The 17,540-nt window shown below is 39.9% G+C and overlaps 1 protein-coding gene across 1 annotated transcript in view; it reads right to left on the bottom strand.

Annotated features, from left to right (window-relative positions):
- Positions 1-10,535, bottom strand: part of LOC128696670 (TRMT1-like protein) — a 45,704-nt gene extending 35,169 nt beyond the window's left edge. Inside the window, exons 1-3 of the mRNA XM_053788004.2 lie at positions 10,051-10,535; positions 336-465; positions 73-209 (exon numbers count right to left, since the gene is read on the bottom strand). Coding sequence (XP_053643979.1) covers positions 73-209; positions 336-465; positions 10,051-10,157 — 374 coding nt within the window. The 5' untranslated portion in view covers positions 10,158-10,535. The remainder of the gene's footprint in view (positions 1-72; positions 210-335; positions 466-10,050) is intronic.
- Between the last annotated feature and the right edge of the window lie 7,005 nt (positions 10,536-17,540).

Genomic DNA, 17,540 nt, shown 5'->3' with positions numbered 1-17,540 from the left:
GCTTCTATATTATCTTTGTTTAATTTCCTGCATTTCTTCATAATGCCATATATAGTGTATTTATTTACTTACATGAAATCAAATGGTCTTTGATGCAACAGTACACTGACGTCCTCTGTAGTAATTTCAATATGAAGGTCATTAGTAGCAGCATTCTCTTGAATCCTCTGAGTGGCAGCAGGCAGCTGATCATTTATTATGACAGAGACCTGTAAAACACACTTTTACTTCAGGCATTACAGAAAAAGAAACGAATTCTTAACTACAGTGCTTAAATTTCCAGAAGAAGAGACAACTGTAGATGTAATTATGATGTGAAGAAAAACTTTACACACCTTCGGTAACTGTCGAGCCCAGGCCAACCCTGACACACCTGTGGCACCAAGAGCATCTAGACATCGTACTTTTCCATTGACACACTTGCCAGACTCACTGTATACAGCTAGTGCACAGAGAACAAGTGATCTGTTAGTAAAAAACAAATTAGATTAGATTATAAACATACCAATAAGTTGTGCAAGAAAGGTATAAAATACCGACAATATGAAAGTTAAGGATTGCTGGTTTCTTTTTCTGTCTCATAAACACGCTAAGATAACAGGGATATCTTGCTACTCCTACTAACACTTTGGTCACACTTCACAGACACGCACATGCATATATATATATACATACATCTAGGTTTTTCTCCTTTTTCTAAATAGCTCTTGTTCTTTTTTATTTCTTCTATTGTCCATGGGGAAGTGGAAAAGAATCTTTCCTCCGTAAGCCATGCGTGTCGTATGAGGCGACTAAAATGCCGGGAGCAATGGGCTAGTAACCCCTTCTCCTGTATACAATTACTAAAAAAGAGAAGAAGAAAAACTTTATAAAACTGGGTTGCTTAAATGTGCGTGGATGTAGTGCGGATGACAAGAAACAGATGATTGCTGATGTTATGAATGAAAAGAAGTTGGATGTCCTGGCCCTAAGCGAAACAAAGCTGAAGGGGGTAGGAGAGTTTCAGTGGGGGGAAATAAATGGGATTAAATCTGGAGTATCTGAGAGAGTTAGAGCAAAGGAAGGGGTAGCAGTAATGTTAAATGATCAGTTATGGAAGGAGAAAAGAGAATATGAATGTGTAAATTCAAGAATTATGTGGATTAAAGTAAAGGTTGGATGCGAGAAGTGGGTCATAATAAGCGTGTATGCACCTGGAGAAGAGAGGAATGCAGAGGAGAGAGAGAGATTTTGGGAGATGTTAAGTGAATGTATAGGAGCCTTTGAACCAAGTGAGAGAGTAATTGTGGTAGGGGACTTGAATGCTAAAGTAGGAGAAACTTTTAGAGAGGGTGTGGTAGGTAAGTTTGGGGTGCCAGGTGTAAATGATAATGGGAGCCCTTTGATTGAACTTTGTATAGAAAGGGGTTTAGTTATAGGTAATACATATTTTAAGAAAAAGAGGATAAATAAGTATACACGATATGATGTAGGGCGAAATGACAGTAGTTTGTTGGATTATGTATTGGTAGATAAAAGACTGTTGAGTAGACTTCAGGATGTACATGTTTATAGAGGGGCCACAGATATATCAGATCACTTTCTAGTTGTAGCTACACTGAGAGTAAAAGGTAGATGGGATACAAGGAGAATAGAAGCATCAGGGAAGAGAGAGGTGAAGGTTTATAAACTAAAAGAGGAGGCAGTTAGGGTAAGATATAAACAGCTATTGGAGGATAGATGGGCTAATGAGAGCATAGGCAATGGGGTCGAAGAGGTATGGGGTAGGTTTAAAAATGTAGTGTTAGAGTGTTCAGCAGAAGTTTGTGGTTACAGGAAAGTGGGTGCAGGAGGGAAGAGGAGCGATTGGTGGAATGATGATGTAAAGAGAGTAGTAAGGGAGAAAAAGTTAGCATATGAGAAGTTTTTACAAAGTAGAAGTGATGCAAGGAGGGAAGAGTATATGGAGAAAAAGAGAGAGGTTAAGAGAGTGGTGAAGCAATGTAAAAAGAGAGCAAATGAGAGAGTGGGTGAGATGTTATCAACAAATTTTGTTGAAAATAAGAAAAAGTTTTGGAGTGAGATTAACAAGTTAAGAAAGCCTAGAGAACAAATGGATTTGTCAGTTAAAAATAGGAGAGGAGAGTTATTAAATGGAGAGTTAGAGGTATTGGGAAGATGGAAGGAATATTTTGAGGAATTGTTAAATGTTGATGAAGATAGGGAAGCTGTGATTTCGTGTATAGGGCAAGGAGGAATAACATCTTGTAGGAGTGAGGAAGAGCCAGTTGTGAGTGTGGGGGAAGTTCGTGAGGCAGTAGGTAAAATGAAAGGGGGTAAGGCAGCCGGGATTGATGGGATAAAGATAGAAATGTTAAAAGCAGGTGGGGATATAGTTTTGGAGTGGTTGGTGCAATTGTTTAATAAATGTATGGAAGAGGGTAAGGTACCTAGGGATTGGCAGAGAGCATGCATAGTTCCTTTGTATAAAGGCAAAGGGGATAAAAGAGAGTGCAAAAATTATAGGGGGATAAGTCTGTTGAGTGTACCTGGTAAAGTGTATGGTAGAGTTATAATTGAAAGAATTAAGAGTAAGACGGAGAATAGGATAGCAGATGAACAAGGAGGCTTTAGGAAAGGTAGGGGGTGTGTGGACCAGGTGTTTACAGTGAAACATATAAGTGAACAGTATTTAGATAAGGCTAAAGAGGTCTTTGTGGCATTTATGGATTTGGAAAAGGCGTATGACAGGGTGGATAGGGGGGCAATGTGGCAGATGTTGCAAGTGTATGGTGTAGGAGGTAGGTTACTGAAAGCAGTGAAGAGTTTTTACGAGGATAGTGAGGCTCAAGTTAGAGTATGTAGGAAAGAGGGAAATTTTTTCCCAGTAAAAGTAGGCCTTAGACAAGGATGTGTGATGTCACCGTGGTTGTTTAATATATTTATAGATGGGGTTGTAAGAGAAGTAAATGCGAGGGTCTTGGCAAGAGGCGTGGAGTTAAAAGATAAAGAATCACACACAAAGTGGGAGTTGTCACAGCTGCTCTTTGCTGATGACACTGTGCTCTTGGGAGATTCTGAAGAGAAGTTGCAGAGATTGGTGGATGAATTTGGTAGGGTGTGCAAAAGAAGAAAATTAAAGGTGAATACAGGAAAGAGTAAGGTTATGAGGATAACAAAAAGATTAGGTGATGAAAGATTGAATATCAGATTGGAGGGAGAGAGTATGGAGGAGGTGAACGTATTCAGATATTTGGGAGTGGACGTGTCAGCGGATGGGTCTATGAAAGATGAGGTGAATCATAGAATTGATGAGGGAAAAAGAGTGAGTGGTGCACTTAGGAGTCTGTGGAGACAAAGAACTTTGTCCTTGGAGGCAAAGAGGGGAATGTATGAGAGTATAGTTTTACCAACGCTCTTATATGGGTGTGAAGCGTGGGTGATGAATGTTGCAGCGAGGAGAAGGCTGGAGGCAGTGGAGATGTCATGTCTGAGGGCAATGTGTGGTGTGAATATAATGCAGAGAATTCGTAGTTTGGAAGTTAGGAGGAGGTGCGGGATTACCAAAACTGTTGTCCAGAGGGCTGAGGAAGGGTTGTTGAGGTGGTTCGGACATGTAGAGAGAATGGAGCGAAACAGAATGACTTCAAGAGTGTATCAGTCTGTAGTGGAAGGAAGGCGGGGTAGGGGTCGGCCTAGGAAGGGTTGGAGGGAGGGGGTAAAGGAGGTTTTGTGTGCGAGGGGCTTGGACTTCCAGCAGGCATGCTTGAGCGTGTTTGATAGGAGTGAATGGAGACAAATGGTTTTTAATACTTGACGTGCTGTTGGAGTGTGAGCAAAGTAACATTTATGAAGGGATTCAGGGAAACCGGCAGGCCGGACTTGAGTCCTGGAGATGGGAAGTACAGTGCCTGCACTCTGAAGGAGGGGTGTTAATGTTGCAGTTTAAAAACTGTAGTGTAAAGCACCCTTCTGGCAAGACAGTGATGGAGTGAATGATGGTGAAAGTTTTTCTTTTTCGGGCCACCCTGCCTTGGTGGGAATCGGCCGGTGTGATAATAAAAAAAAATAATAAAAAAATGAAAGTTAAGACACATGTGCAACATCTGGATATCTTTATTGTAGTAGACGTTTCGCCATCCAGTGGCTTTATCAATACAGATTCTAGGACATAATAGGAAGACAGTAGAACTATATACAAAAGATGAGGTAATCAGTCCCTCGGCCTTGGAGTTAGTGTTCACAGCATCGTGGTGGAGGAGAATCTGGAGCAAAGACAAGAAGACTGGCGGTTTATATAGGCATCAGTGGATAGGGACGGGCAGCAGATGAGGGCAAAGTCACTGGTAGGCGGGATTCCCCAGTGGACATCTACAAGACCTTCACGGCTGCTGCAACTAACCCATCTCTTTGGGAAGGACCTACTTCCACTGGGGAATCCCGCCTACCAGTGACTTTGCCCTCGTCTGCTGCCCGTCCCTATCCACTGACGCCTATATAAACCGCCAGTCTTCTTGTCTTTGCTCCAGATTCTCCTCCACCACGATGCTGTGAACACTAACTCCAAGGCCGAGGGACTGATTACCTCATCTTTTGTATATAGTTCTACTGTCTTCCTATTATGTCCTAGAATCTGTATTGATAAAGCCACTGGATGGCGAAACGTCTACTACAATAAAGATATCCAGATGTTGCACATGTGTCTTAACTTTCATACCAATAAGTTGTACATTACTAAAATAACGGGTTACAGTAGTGTAGAGTAGTGCTTCTCAAAGTGGTGGTCAGTGGCCACTGCCAGTCTACAAGTCACCAACCACTTGTCTGCAGTGTTTCTGATCAGCAGCAAGCTGCCAGAAAAGATGTACACAAATAATCTGTGCAAGTTATTTGTGTATTGTTCCAGTCAGGAGATTGTGCCTCTTTATTCTTTAAAGAAATACAGTGGAACCACGGATTTTGTCCTTAATCTGTTCCAGAAGGTCAGTGTAAATCTGAAACGGATGAAAACCAAAGCAATATTTCCCATAAGAAATGTAAATACAAAAAATATTAACAAAAATAATGTAAATACAAAAAATATTAACAAAAATAATGTAAATACAAAAAATATTAACAAAAAGTACATTTTTTTAAAGAATAACTATAGTTTTACATACAGAAAACAATGAAAAAGAAATATAAATGACTAATGAAATAGATAAATGAACATTTAACATCACACTTATGGTATGGATGGCGAGGAGGGGAGAGGGGGGAGGAGCAGAGATTATTGTTTGGAAGGGGAATCCCCCTCTATAGGCCTTCAGGCATCAAAGCCCTATCCAGGGTTACTTCCCTTCTTTGTCTTTTACTGGCACTGGAGCCCAGTTGCACTAAAAATCTGTCCAGAGAGCTGTTTCTGGCATCTCTTTAAGATTTGCCTAAAATGAGACAAGGTATTGTCACTGAACACATTGCAGATAAGGCTTGTATCAGCATGGTGGTGGCTTATTTTGCAGTCGCCCTCAATAAACAAGCACAAAAAACAATGAATTATTACGAAATGTTTCGGATGAATGCTCACTCAACCAGTGACAGAGCCAGACTGAGACACATACGCATGAGTGGCAGCATCCCAGGTGAGTGGACGCATCTGATATGGATGATTTCCGGAATGAGATACGAAATCTGGAGCAAAATTTAGCCGAAAAAAGTGGTCAAAATCCAAATCGTATGATATCTGGTGCGGACGAAATCCAGTGTTCCACTGTATACATGTATGTTTTCTGAAGCATAACACTGATATGCCATAGCTCCAGAGTTTGTACACTCCAAGTGAATTCAGTAAGATCACAGGGAAACTCTGATCGCCTTTACAGCATAAACAACTCGATACATACTCCAGGCACATGTATGGCCAACATATCTCAGAAAGCAGCATTTCCTAGATACGTATACATGCAGATGCTTCCACCAATTATGCAGATGACCTGTGTTATGTATGCACCTGCCTGTTATCAGATTTGAGAATGTAAGTAATAATTAACCTCTTGACTGTTGCAACCCCAAATCCTGAGCTGTCTCCTGGTGTTACAAAATTTCAAAAAAAAAAAAAAAAATTTTTATTTTTTTCATATGAAATGACAGAGAATCTTTTCCCGATTGTAAGAACGAAATTTGATGGAAAACTGACGGAATTACGCTCTTGCGAAGTTAGCAACATCGGCGATATTTACGAATCAGCGATTTCGCCCACTTTGAGGCCTATTTTCGGATAATTCCATTGTTCCAGTCGACGAAACTCATAGCTATTTCTTTAGAACTCCATTTTTTCTATCGATTGAGTACAAGAAACTGCCCATTTACCAATTTCAACTACCCAATAATGTGGTCAGAAATTTGCAATTTGGCCAATTTCACGAAAATTAAAAAATATGACATTTTCAAAATAGGGTCCAGAATAAACAATGCAGACATTCCTGGCTCTAAAATAACATTTTCTTTGTTCATCAGTCACATCTCCAGGCCCCTCTGATATTACTCTTGCTTTCTATTTTGAATTTTTATTCAAACAAAAAAAATAGAAGATTTACTGTTATGCAGACTGCTGCAATATTGTAATAATTGTATAAATAATGTCAACCCATTCATGACTGCACATTAGAATGGCTACTTGGACATTTATTGGAAAATGACATCATTTGTTTACTTCTGAACATCGGCAAAAATCAAACATTTCCCCTACTTTGAGCTCCATTTCAGGTTCTTTTCATAGTAAAACCAATCAAAATCACCTCTATTTCTATAACATGTTTTCCGTTCTATCAAATGAGACCAAGAAAACGAGAATAAAACCATAAATACTATACGAAAATAAACTGCAAAGTCGGTATTTTAATTAAAAAAAAAACGGTCGGAGTTTTTTTTTTCTCATTATGCACTGCGTGCTGCAGGATTTTTTTTTATATGGTGCACACTGCCCACACAGACCCATTCTTTCATATGTAGGCCTACCAGCTTTCTCTCGTTAGATTTGATGGCGCTAGAATTTAGGCGTACTAGTACGTCAATAACCTTGGTCCGTAAGCTGTACTAGTACGTCAGAAACCCTGAAAGGGTTAAATGATACCATGTTGCATAATGTAATGTGAGCCAAAATTCAATCAATGCAATTTTTTTTTCCCAAACTCTTTCAACTGTGTGCAAAAATGACAGGACAACATCTCTAATGAAGCCCATGGACCAACTGCTAGCACTATAGGTGACAATGCAATTTCCTTAACTGACTTTTGGAAAATTATAACATCAAAGATTCAATCAAAAATATTCACCATGCTTGTCAACAAATAACTGCAAGTAACATGCATGTAGTACTCAAGCACATTCGGCCACATTGTGCAAAAGATTTTGAAGGTTTTCTCTCTCAAAAGCAGTCTGTTATTGAAGAAATAGCAAACACTGGCTTTGATGAACTAGAAAACGATGATGTCCCAGAGGAAGAGGAAGAGGGAGTGAAGGAGGTGCCTTCTTCAGTGATTAAGGATATGTGTGCAAAGTGGAATGAGTTACAAAGTTTTGTTGAAAAGTATCACCCTGACGAAGCTGAAACAAGCCATATCTGCAACATGTTCAGTGACAAAACCTTGTCCCACCTCAGGGAAATCTTAAAGAGATGCCAGAAACAGAGCACTCTTGACAGTTATTTTGTGCAACAGGGGTCCAGTGACTCTCAAGCTGGTCCAAGTGGCATTAAAAGACAAAGAAGGGAAGTAACCCCAGATAAGGACTTCTTACCTAGTCTTTATGGAAGGGGATTTCCCTTCCAAACAATAAGTCCTCCCTCTCTCCTCCTCCCTATCTTCCAGATGCCAGCAAGACTCTTCAATAAAGGTATGTAAATGTGATTTTAAATGTTTATTTAAATGTTTATTTATGTATTGCATTACTCATTTAAGTAGTATTTATATTTGTTGTATGTTAAACTATATTCTTTAAAAAATGTATTTTTTGTGAATATTTTTGTGGGTCTGGAAGGGATTAATTGTATTTACATTATTTTCTTATGGGAAATATTGCTTCAACTTTCTGCCGTTTCGAGTTTAGGCCTAGCTCCTGGAACGGATTACGGCCGAAACTTGGGGTTCCACTCTACCATATTTTACACAGAACTATAACTTTGAATAGTGTGAATTCAGATAATGCTACCACTTCACGGGATTCATTATTCACACTAATCAAGACCTAGCTGTACCTGCATTGAAGGATGATTTGACTGTCGCTGTGGAGGATAAATTGTTACTGATGAAGGACCGAAGCTAATTTTCTAAACTGTAACACCACTTGCTTCCTTTTTCAGATCAAAGTGAATGCAAAATATCCTGACCTTGATAGATATGCTCTGAAAATTCTTCTTCCATTTTCCCTTGACATACCTTTACTTGACTGCTTTCCCTACCATGTCTATCACTAAGATAAAGTACAGGAACAGTATGGGCATTTAATCTCTCTCACTCTTGTCACTGTCCTCAGTTGAGCCACAGCTTGGTAAGCTGGTAAATAAGCAGGTTTGTCTTTCACATTAATAAAGGTTAGGTGTTTTTAAATGCTTATGGGATAAATATCAGAAAAAAATTGTCTGCATATTTTTCTTAACTTATATATAATTTTCCCATTCATCTCCTTTTAATATTACTAAGTTGGTCGTACAATAAAAAACAAACTGCTGGCCCATTGCATCAGACACTTCGAAAAGCACTGGTGAAGAGTACACCAGTACTCTTGGAAATATTTTTTTGCCAAAGAAAGCCATCTTACTTCATGGTAGAGTAGGGAAAGAGGTGGCACTTTCATATCCCTGTGCAACTGAAAGCTGTGCCAGTAGAGTTTACTCCAGACAGGAATTTCCACGCAGGACTGATTTCTGATGCGAGACCACACAACAGGGGGATTCCAAACATACCACAAGTTTTGCTGCTCACAGCTGGTACTTTTGTGGTTGCCTTGAAAATATTCACAACAAAATACTGTATCATATACATATATATATATTTTATATGGAATACAGTAGCACCGTTAGCTATTTTCACAATAAGGAGAAAATTGCACTACCTAATGTAACATACTATACATTCACTCCCTAAAATATAGCTTAAATGCCTTGATAACAGCACATTTGTATCTGCTATGCTGAATTTAATGTAATGATGCAAACATTTGCAAATTATTAAGAGACATTCAAAAGAAAATTTCCTTACAGGAAGTTGTCAAAAGTGGGATGTCAAAAGGATGTGTACTTGTCCCAGTTATAGCATTAATTTAAAAGTGCCTTATCAGAAGAAATAAATAACTATGGTACATCTTTAGGTTTGCTTACATGATTTACTACTTGCAAAAAATTAAAAAAATTTTATGACTAATCACACTTAACATTGGACACTTTAAGGAAAAAATTACATTTAAATCACATAAGAATCTGATCTGGATATTCACCTAATCAGGTAATGACCAGATACATCTTGCTAGGTGAGCAGCTGCAACACATAAAGAAACATGCCCAAAGTTTCCATTCGTCCCAGGATTGAACCCAGGTCCTTCAAGTGTATGCCAAACACACTATCATTTAAGCCCTGAACCTCAGTGCCATGAGCCCTAGCATCTTAGTGTTGGACTCAACGTGTCTATTAATGTGTTAATACGTTTTGGTGAACTTTTCTTGTCAAGTTATCAAGTTACAATAAGATTGTGGGACTTAGATCTGTCAGTGTTGTTCATTTTGTTAAAAACAAGTTGGCAGTACAGGTACTAGAAAGAAATCTGGCCCTAATGGTATAGGGTAATGTTGCATGGGGCAGAGGACATAAGAGACCCAATGGAAATATGCAACACTGCTTAGCGATTTCAAGTCATGCTAGATTAACATCCCTAAGTTTATTCATGTATAGGTACATATAAGTACAGTTGCGTAAATTATCATACACAGCAGGATATGTGTAGATAACCTAGGATAACCCAAGAAAGTCAAAGTGAATTATTTCCATTAGGGTCTTGGATAAATATGCAGTCTTTAGTAAGTTTATTTCGAAAGCTTACCTATTTACTACCATGTCTGAATTGAACATAACTTCATTCCTTTTGGGTGCCTGGATAGTGCCTTTAATGTTTATTTTAACACCGTGTTCCTCAATTTCTTCAGTCATCTTGTATCAGCTGAGAAATTTACACTAAAAACTGCGTTGTTGTTGTTGTTGAGGTTGTTAAGGTTACCAAAGCTCACACTGTATTGAGCCTTGCTTCCCGGAAAAAATATTGTCCAAAACTAGATTGGAATTACAAAGGAAACAAAGTTTCCTCCGGAAGAAGAAACGGGAATAATAACTTCCAAATTATGTCAGGTGAATCGCCTCGCCTAAACTTCGGAAGAGCTAGACATTCACACAACCTCCTTTATCTGAGTCAACAACAACAGGCTTTCCATGGTTCCAGCAAGAGCTAGTATATAAGTAATATGACGCCCCGACCAATTTCCCAGCAGTGGGCATTGTGTGACGAGGGTAAACGTGCCAGGGAGAGGAAATAAAGAACATTCGTCAGGGATACTGAAGGCAAAGATAAAGTGAGATGTACACAACACTCCAATAATGCCGGCGCAGATGTCCAACTAGTTGACCTAGTTTTGGTCTGGGAGGAGCAAGAGGAAGCGAGCATAAAGTATTTTTTTACTTAACCAATATTTATTTCCCTATTTATAATAATAATAATAATAATATTTATTTCTACATGTACAAGGTATACAGATGACATCAATGACATAATAATATATAGAAAACCCTTTGCTATACAGAGCATTTCGAGCAAATTAAGTCAATTTTATCCACAGGATGCGACCCACACCAGTCGATTAAGACCCAGGTACCTATTTTATTGATAAGTGAACATTGGACAGCAGGTCTCTTAAGGAAACACGTCCTTATATTTACACATAAAACAACAAAATATATACATTACAAGACTGTCGTGTAATTCATCAGATGTTATAAAAGTTTTCCATCTTACCTGTGAATACCTTGTATATTTAATTCGGATTATTAACCAGTTCATTGGATCAAGAGCCCCTCACCAGCATCAAGGAACGTCCCTTGAGGGGTTGCTTAAAACAAATACATATAAGAACATAAGAACGAAGGAACACTGCAGAAGGCCTACTGGCCCATGCGAGGCAGGTCCAAGTCTCCTACCGGCTTAAGCCAATGCACCCAACCTAGTCAGGTCAGGTCACATTGACTTAAGGGAGGAACACGGCAACCGACCTGGTAGCACAAGCTATCAGGTCCAACTCACACCCACCCACATCCACTCATGTATTTATCCAACCTATTTTTAAAGCTACACAACGTTACATGTATAGAAAAAAACGAATCTTGAGGGAAATAAATTATATTTCTCTTAAGGATTATTCTTCGTTAATTCTTAAGTTATTTTTAAAATAATAATAATAATAATAATAATAATAATAATAATAATAATAATAATAATAATATTATTATTATTATTATTATTATTATTATTATTATTATTATTATTATTATTAACCATCTACTAGACTCATGACAGAAATGAGATTAATCATCTTTTCTTATCTTATCTCAGCCGAGAAAACATAGACATTTAATGAACATCATTCCTGGCGTGAAGGCGCAGTCTACAGGATACATATACATAATGGTCACTGGGTCTCGGCTCAAATATTTAACCGGATACCTGAGATTCGAAGTTCCTCTACTTGGACTTGTTAGAACCAGACTTGGTCGCCAATACAAAGAGATGTGGCGAGGTTTCATCACAGGTTTGGTACTAACGAAAAACATAAAATTATGTATTTTGTTTTCACTAGATCACTAGAATAAGGTTGATGACAGTTGAAGATTTTGAGGTTTTCAGTCATTCAGTCTTCATTGAAGTGGGGAAATCATCTTCAGGTGTTCAGTCCCTCTGCCTAGATAGAAGGTGTCCAGTTCCACAGGTTAGGTTAGGTAAAATTTGTTAGGAAACAGGACAAGTGTTTTCTGGCGCGGATTTTAGTCATATGATGCCCCGAGGCCTTCCGCTGGCTATTGGGTCCACCCCTTAACAAATATGGTTATTACTATAACAATTCATAGCTCTCGCCTCACAATGCGTGTCCGTAGTTCAATCCCTGGCATATTCCTGGCATATTTCCCTAAGAAAGAAGAGCAGGAGTAAACTGGAGAGAGAAAGACGCTCCCTCTACAGAAGACGACGAAGAGTCACTGAGCTCCTCAGGAGTGCTAGAATATCTAATACACGAAAGGAGGCGCTGACCAGGGAAGTGGAAACTATCGAACTAAAGTTAAATGACTCTTACAGGAACCAGGAGAGGCAGGAGGAGCTTAAAGCTATTAGTGAAATTGAAAGAAATTCAAAATATTTCTTTTCATATGCCAAAAACAAGGCAAATACCACATCTAGTATCGGGCCCTTACTCAGACAGGATGGGACTTACACAGATGACAACAAGGAAATGAGTGAAATATTGAAATCCCAGTACGACTCTGTGTTTAGTGAACCACTAATCGGTCTGAGTATCGACGACCCAAATGATTTCTTCATGAATGAGCCTCAAAACTCCATAAATGTATGCCAGATTTCCGACATTACCGTAACTCCGATAGATTTCGAAAAAGTCATTGACAACATGCCTATGCACTTAGCCCCGGGCCCAGACTCGTGGAACTCTGTTTTCATTAAGAACTGCAAGAAACCCCTCTCGCATGCCCTAAGTACACTATGGAGGAGGAGCTTGGACATGGGTGAAATTCCACAGTCGCTTAAAACAACGGATATAGCTCCACTCCATAAAGGTGGCAGCAAAGCATTAGCTAAGAACTATAGGCCAATAGCTCTGACGTCCCACATCATAAAAATCTTTGAAAGAGTGCTAAGAAGCAGGATTGCAAATCACCTGGATTCCCAAAATCTGCACAATCCAGGGCAACATGGGTTCAGGGCAGGTCGCTCCTGCCTCTCTCAACTACTGGATCACTATGACATGGCCTTGGATGCACTGGAAGAAAATCAGAATGCAGATGTAATATACACAGACTTTGTAAAAGCATTTGACAAATGCGATCATGGCGTAATAGCCCATAAAATACGTGCTAAAGGAATAACTGGGAAAGTGGGGAGATGGATTTTCAACTTCCTAACAAATCGAACACAAAGAGTAGTGGTCAACAGAGTTAAATCGGAGGCTGCCATAGTGAAGAGCTCTGTTCCACAAGGCACAGTACTCGCCCCCATCTTATTCCTTATCCTCATATCAGACATAGACAGAGATATACACCACAGCACCGTATCATCCTTTGCGGATGATACTAGGATCTGCATGAGGCTGTCATCTGCCGAGGACGCGGTTAACCTCCAAGAAGATATAAACAAAGTTTTCCAGTGGGCAACGGTAAACAATATGATGTTCAATGAGGACAAATTCCAACTACTCTGTTATGGAAAACTGGAGGAGATAATAACTAGAACAGAGTATACTACCGACTCCGGCCATATAATAGAGCGGAAAAATAATGTAAGGGACCTGGGAGTAGTAATGTCTGAGGATCTCACTTTCAAGGATCACAACAGTGCCACGATCGCACGTGCAAAGAAAATGATAGGATGGATAATGAGAACTTTCAAAACGAGAGATGCCAAACCAATGATGATCCTTTTCAAATCACTTGTTCTCTCTAGGCTGGAATACTGCTGTACATTAACATCTCCATTCAAAGCAGGTGAAATCGCAGATCTAGAGAGTGTACAGAGATCCTTTACTGCACGTATAAGTTCTGTCAGGCACCTTAACTACTGGGAACGCTTGGAAGCACTTGACTTGTACTCGTTGGAACGCAGGAGGGAGAGATATATCATAATCTACACTTGGAAAATCTTGGAAAGTAAAAGGACACAAGTGCAACTAATGTGACATTTATTGTGGCAACGTTTCGCTCTCCAGGAGCTTTATCAAGCCATTACAAACGAATTAATTGCTCTACCATATTGTATTACTTTTGTCACTACCACTACTACTACTACTACTACCACTAGTGAACATCGAAATGGTACCTCACTAGTATTCACCTCACTCTGAGCCTTTATATACCCTCTGTGTCCATCTATTGTTTGTAATGGCTTGATAAAGCTCCTGGAGAGCGAAACGTTGCCACAATAAATGTCACATTAGTTGCACTTGTGTCCTTTTACTTTACATATTGTCGGTAATTCTACCAACTTTATTACAAAATCTTGGAAGGAATGGTCCCAAATCTGCACACAGAAATCACTCCCTACGAAAGTAAAAAACTGGGCAGGCGATGCAAAATGCCCCCAATAAAAAGTAGGGGCGCCATTGGTACACTAAGGGAAAACACCATAAGTGTCCGGGGCCCAAAACTGTTCAACAGCCTCCCATCAAGCATTACCTGGAGTTTACCTGGAGAGAGTTCCGGGGGTCAACGCCCCCGCGGCCCGGTCTGAGACCAGGCCTCCTGGTGAATCAGAGCCTGATCAACCAGGCTGTTGCTGCTGGCTGCACGCAAACCAACATACGAGCCACAGCCCGGCTGATCCGGAACTGACTTTAGGGGAATTGCCAATAAGCCCCTGGCTGCCTTCAAGAGAGAGCTGGACAGATACCTAAAGTCAGTGCCGGATCAGCCGGGCTGTGGCTCGTACGTTGGACTGCGTGCGGCCAGCAGTAACAGCCTAGTTGATCAGGCCCTGATCCATCGGGAGGCCTGGTCATGGACCGGACTGCGGGGGCGTTGATCCCCGGAATAACCTCCAGGTATGGGTGGAAACATTGGGCATGTTTCCTGTTCACCTAGCAGTAAGTAGGTACTTTGCTAGTCGACTGGTGTGTGTCGCATCCTGGGGGACAAGATTGAAGGACCCTAATGGAAATAAGACAGACAGACCTCGAGGACGTTCTTGGGATATCCTGGGTGGCTAATCCTCGGAGTTAAAAATCCGAACGAATCTTATCTTATTCCTCAGCGTTGGTTATTAATTTACTTACAAACATTGGAAAGAAAGAGCTGCAGAAGAGCTACGTTTTTGTTCCTGGATCAAACCTGATACCTCCCATTCTCTAGGGCAGTAATTCTCAACCAGGGGTAAATTTACCCCTTGGGGGTAAAAAATTACATGGCAAATATTTGATGCACCTGATAATTGAATAATTATTGCTTTAAAAAAAGAATGTTTTATTTTTGGTTATACGAATGTATATTGCTATTTTTGTGCAAAACCTGAATCATTTATTTTTTCTGACCTTGTTTTTCTGTTCCTTTATGATGGCGATAAATTTTTTGTAAGGAAGTGAGGGGGTAAATGGAGAAATACATCAAGCCGGGAGGGTTAATGATGGAGGAAAAGTTGAGAAACCCTGCTCGAGGGTCTTGGCGCTGTACAAGCCCCCAAGAGCTAGTTCTTCCCCATCAATATATTCAAGGGAGTGGAAGACTTTCGAGAGGTATAATCATGACTCGAGTATTGTGCGCTGCGATACACACCCATGATGCAACGACCATAACGTACACTGTACAGTACATGATGATACAACACTACCACAACTTACAATGTACAGTACATAATGATACAACACTACCACAACTTACAATGTACAGTACATGATGATACAACACTACCACAACTTACAATGTACAGTACATGATGATACAACACTACCACAACTTACAATGTACAGTACATAATGATACAACACTACCACAACTTACAATGTACAGTACATGATGATACAACACTACCACAACTTACAATGTACAGTACATGATGATACAACACTACCACAACTTACAATGTACAGTACATGATGATACAACACTAACACAACTTACAATGTACAGTACATGATGATACAACACTACGACAACTTACAATGTACAGTACATGATGATACAACACTACCACAACTTACAATGTACAGTACATAATGATACAACACTACCACAACTTACAATGTACAGTACATAATGATACAACACTACGACAACTTACAATGTACAGTACATGATGATACAACACTACCACAACTTACAATGTACAGTACATAATGATACAACACTACCACAACTTACAATGTACAGTACATAATGATACAACACTACCACAACTTACAATGTACAGTACATGATGATACAACACTACCACAACTTACAATGTACAGTACATGATGATTCAACACTACGACAACTTACAGTGTACAGTATATGATGATACAACACTACAACAACTTACAATGTACAGTTCAACGATGAGAAATTTCAATTACTCAGATATGGTAAATACGAGGAAATTAAATCTTCATCAGAGTACAAAACAAATTCTGGCCACAAAATAGAGCGAAGCACCAACATCAAAGACCTGGGAGTGATCATGTCGGAGGATCTCACCTTCAAGGACCATAACATTGTATCAATCGCATCTGCTAGAAAAATGACAGGATGGATAATGAGAACCTTCAAAACTAGGGATGCCAAGCCCATGATGACACTCTTCAGGTCACTTGTTCTATCTAGGCTGGAATATTGCTGCACACTAACAGCACCTTTCAAGGCAGGTGAAATTGCTGACCTAGAAAATGTACAGAGAACCTTCACGGCACGCTTAATGGAGATAAAACACCTCAATTACTGGGAGCGCTGAGGTTCCTAAACCTGTATTCCCTGGAACGCAGGCGGGAGAGATACATGATTATATACACCTGGAAAATCCTAGAGGGACTAGTACCGAACTTAAACACGAAAATCACTCACTACGAAAGCAAAAGACTTGGCAGACGATGCAACATCCCCCCAATGAAAAGCAGGGGTGTCACTAGCACGTTAAGAGACCATGCAATAAGTGTCAGGGGCCCGAGACTGTTCAACTGCCTCCCAGCATACATAAGGGAGATTACCATTAGACCCCTGGCAGTCTTCAAGCTGGCACTGGACAAGCACCTAAAATCGGTTCCTGTCCAGCCGGGCTGTGGCTCGTACGTTGGTTTGCGTGCAGCCAGCAGTAACAGCCTGGTTGATCAGGCTCTGATCCACCAGGAGGCCTGGTCACAGACCGGGCCACGGGGGCGTTGACCCCCGGAACTCTCTCCAGGTAAACTCCAGGTACATGATGATACAACACTACCACAACTTACAGTGTACAGTACATGATGATACAACACTACCACAACTTACAATGTACAGTACATGATGATACAACACTACCACAACTTACAGTGTACAGTACATGATGATACAACACTAACACAACTTACAATGTACAGTACATGATGATACAACACTACCACAACTTACAATGTACAGTACATGATGATACAACACTATTACAATGTACAGTACATGATGATACAACACTACCACAACTTACAGTGTACAGTACATGATGATACAACACTAACACAACTTACAATGTACAGTACATGATGATACAACACTACCACAACTTACAATGTACAGTACATGATGATACAACACTACCACAACTTACAA

This window comes from Cherax quadricarinatus, chromosome 46 (genome assembly GCF_038502225.1).
Source record: "Cherax quadricarinatus isolate ZL_2023a chromosome 46, ASM3850222v1, whole genome shotgun sequence".
Taxonomy (NCBI): domain Eukaryota; kingdom Metazoa; phylum Arthropoda; class Malacostraca; order Decapoda; family Parastacidae; genus Cherax; species Cherax quadricarinatus.
This window is presented reverse-complemented; position numbering and strand designations above follow the sequence as displayed.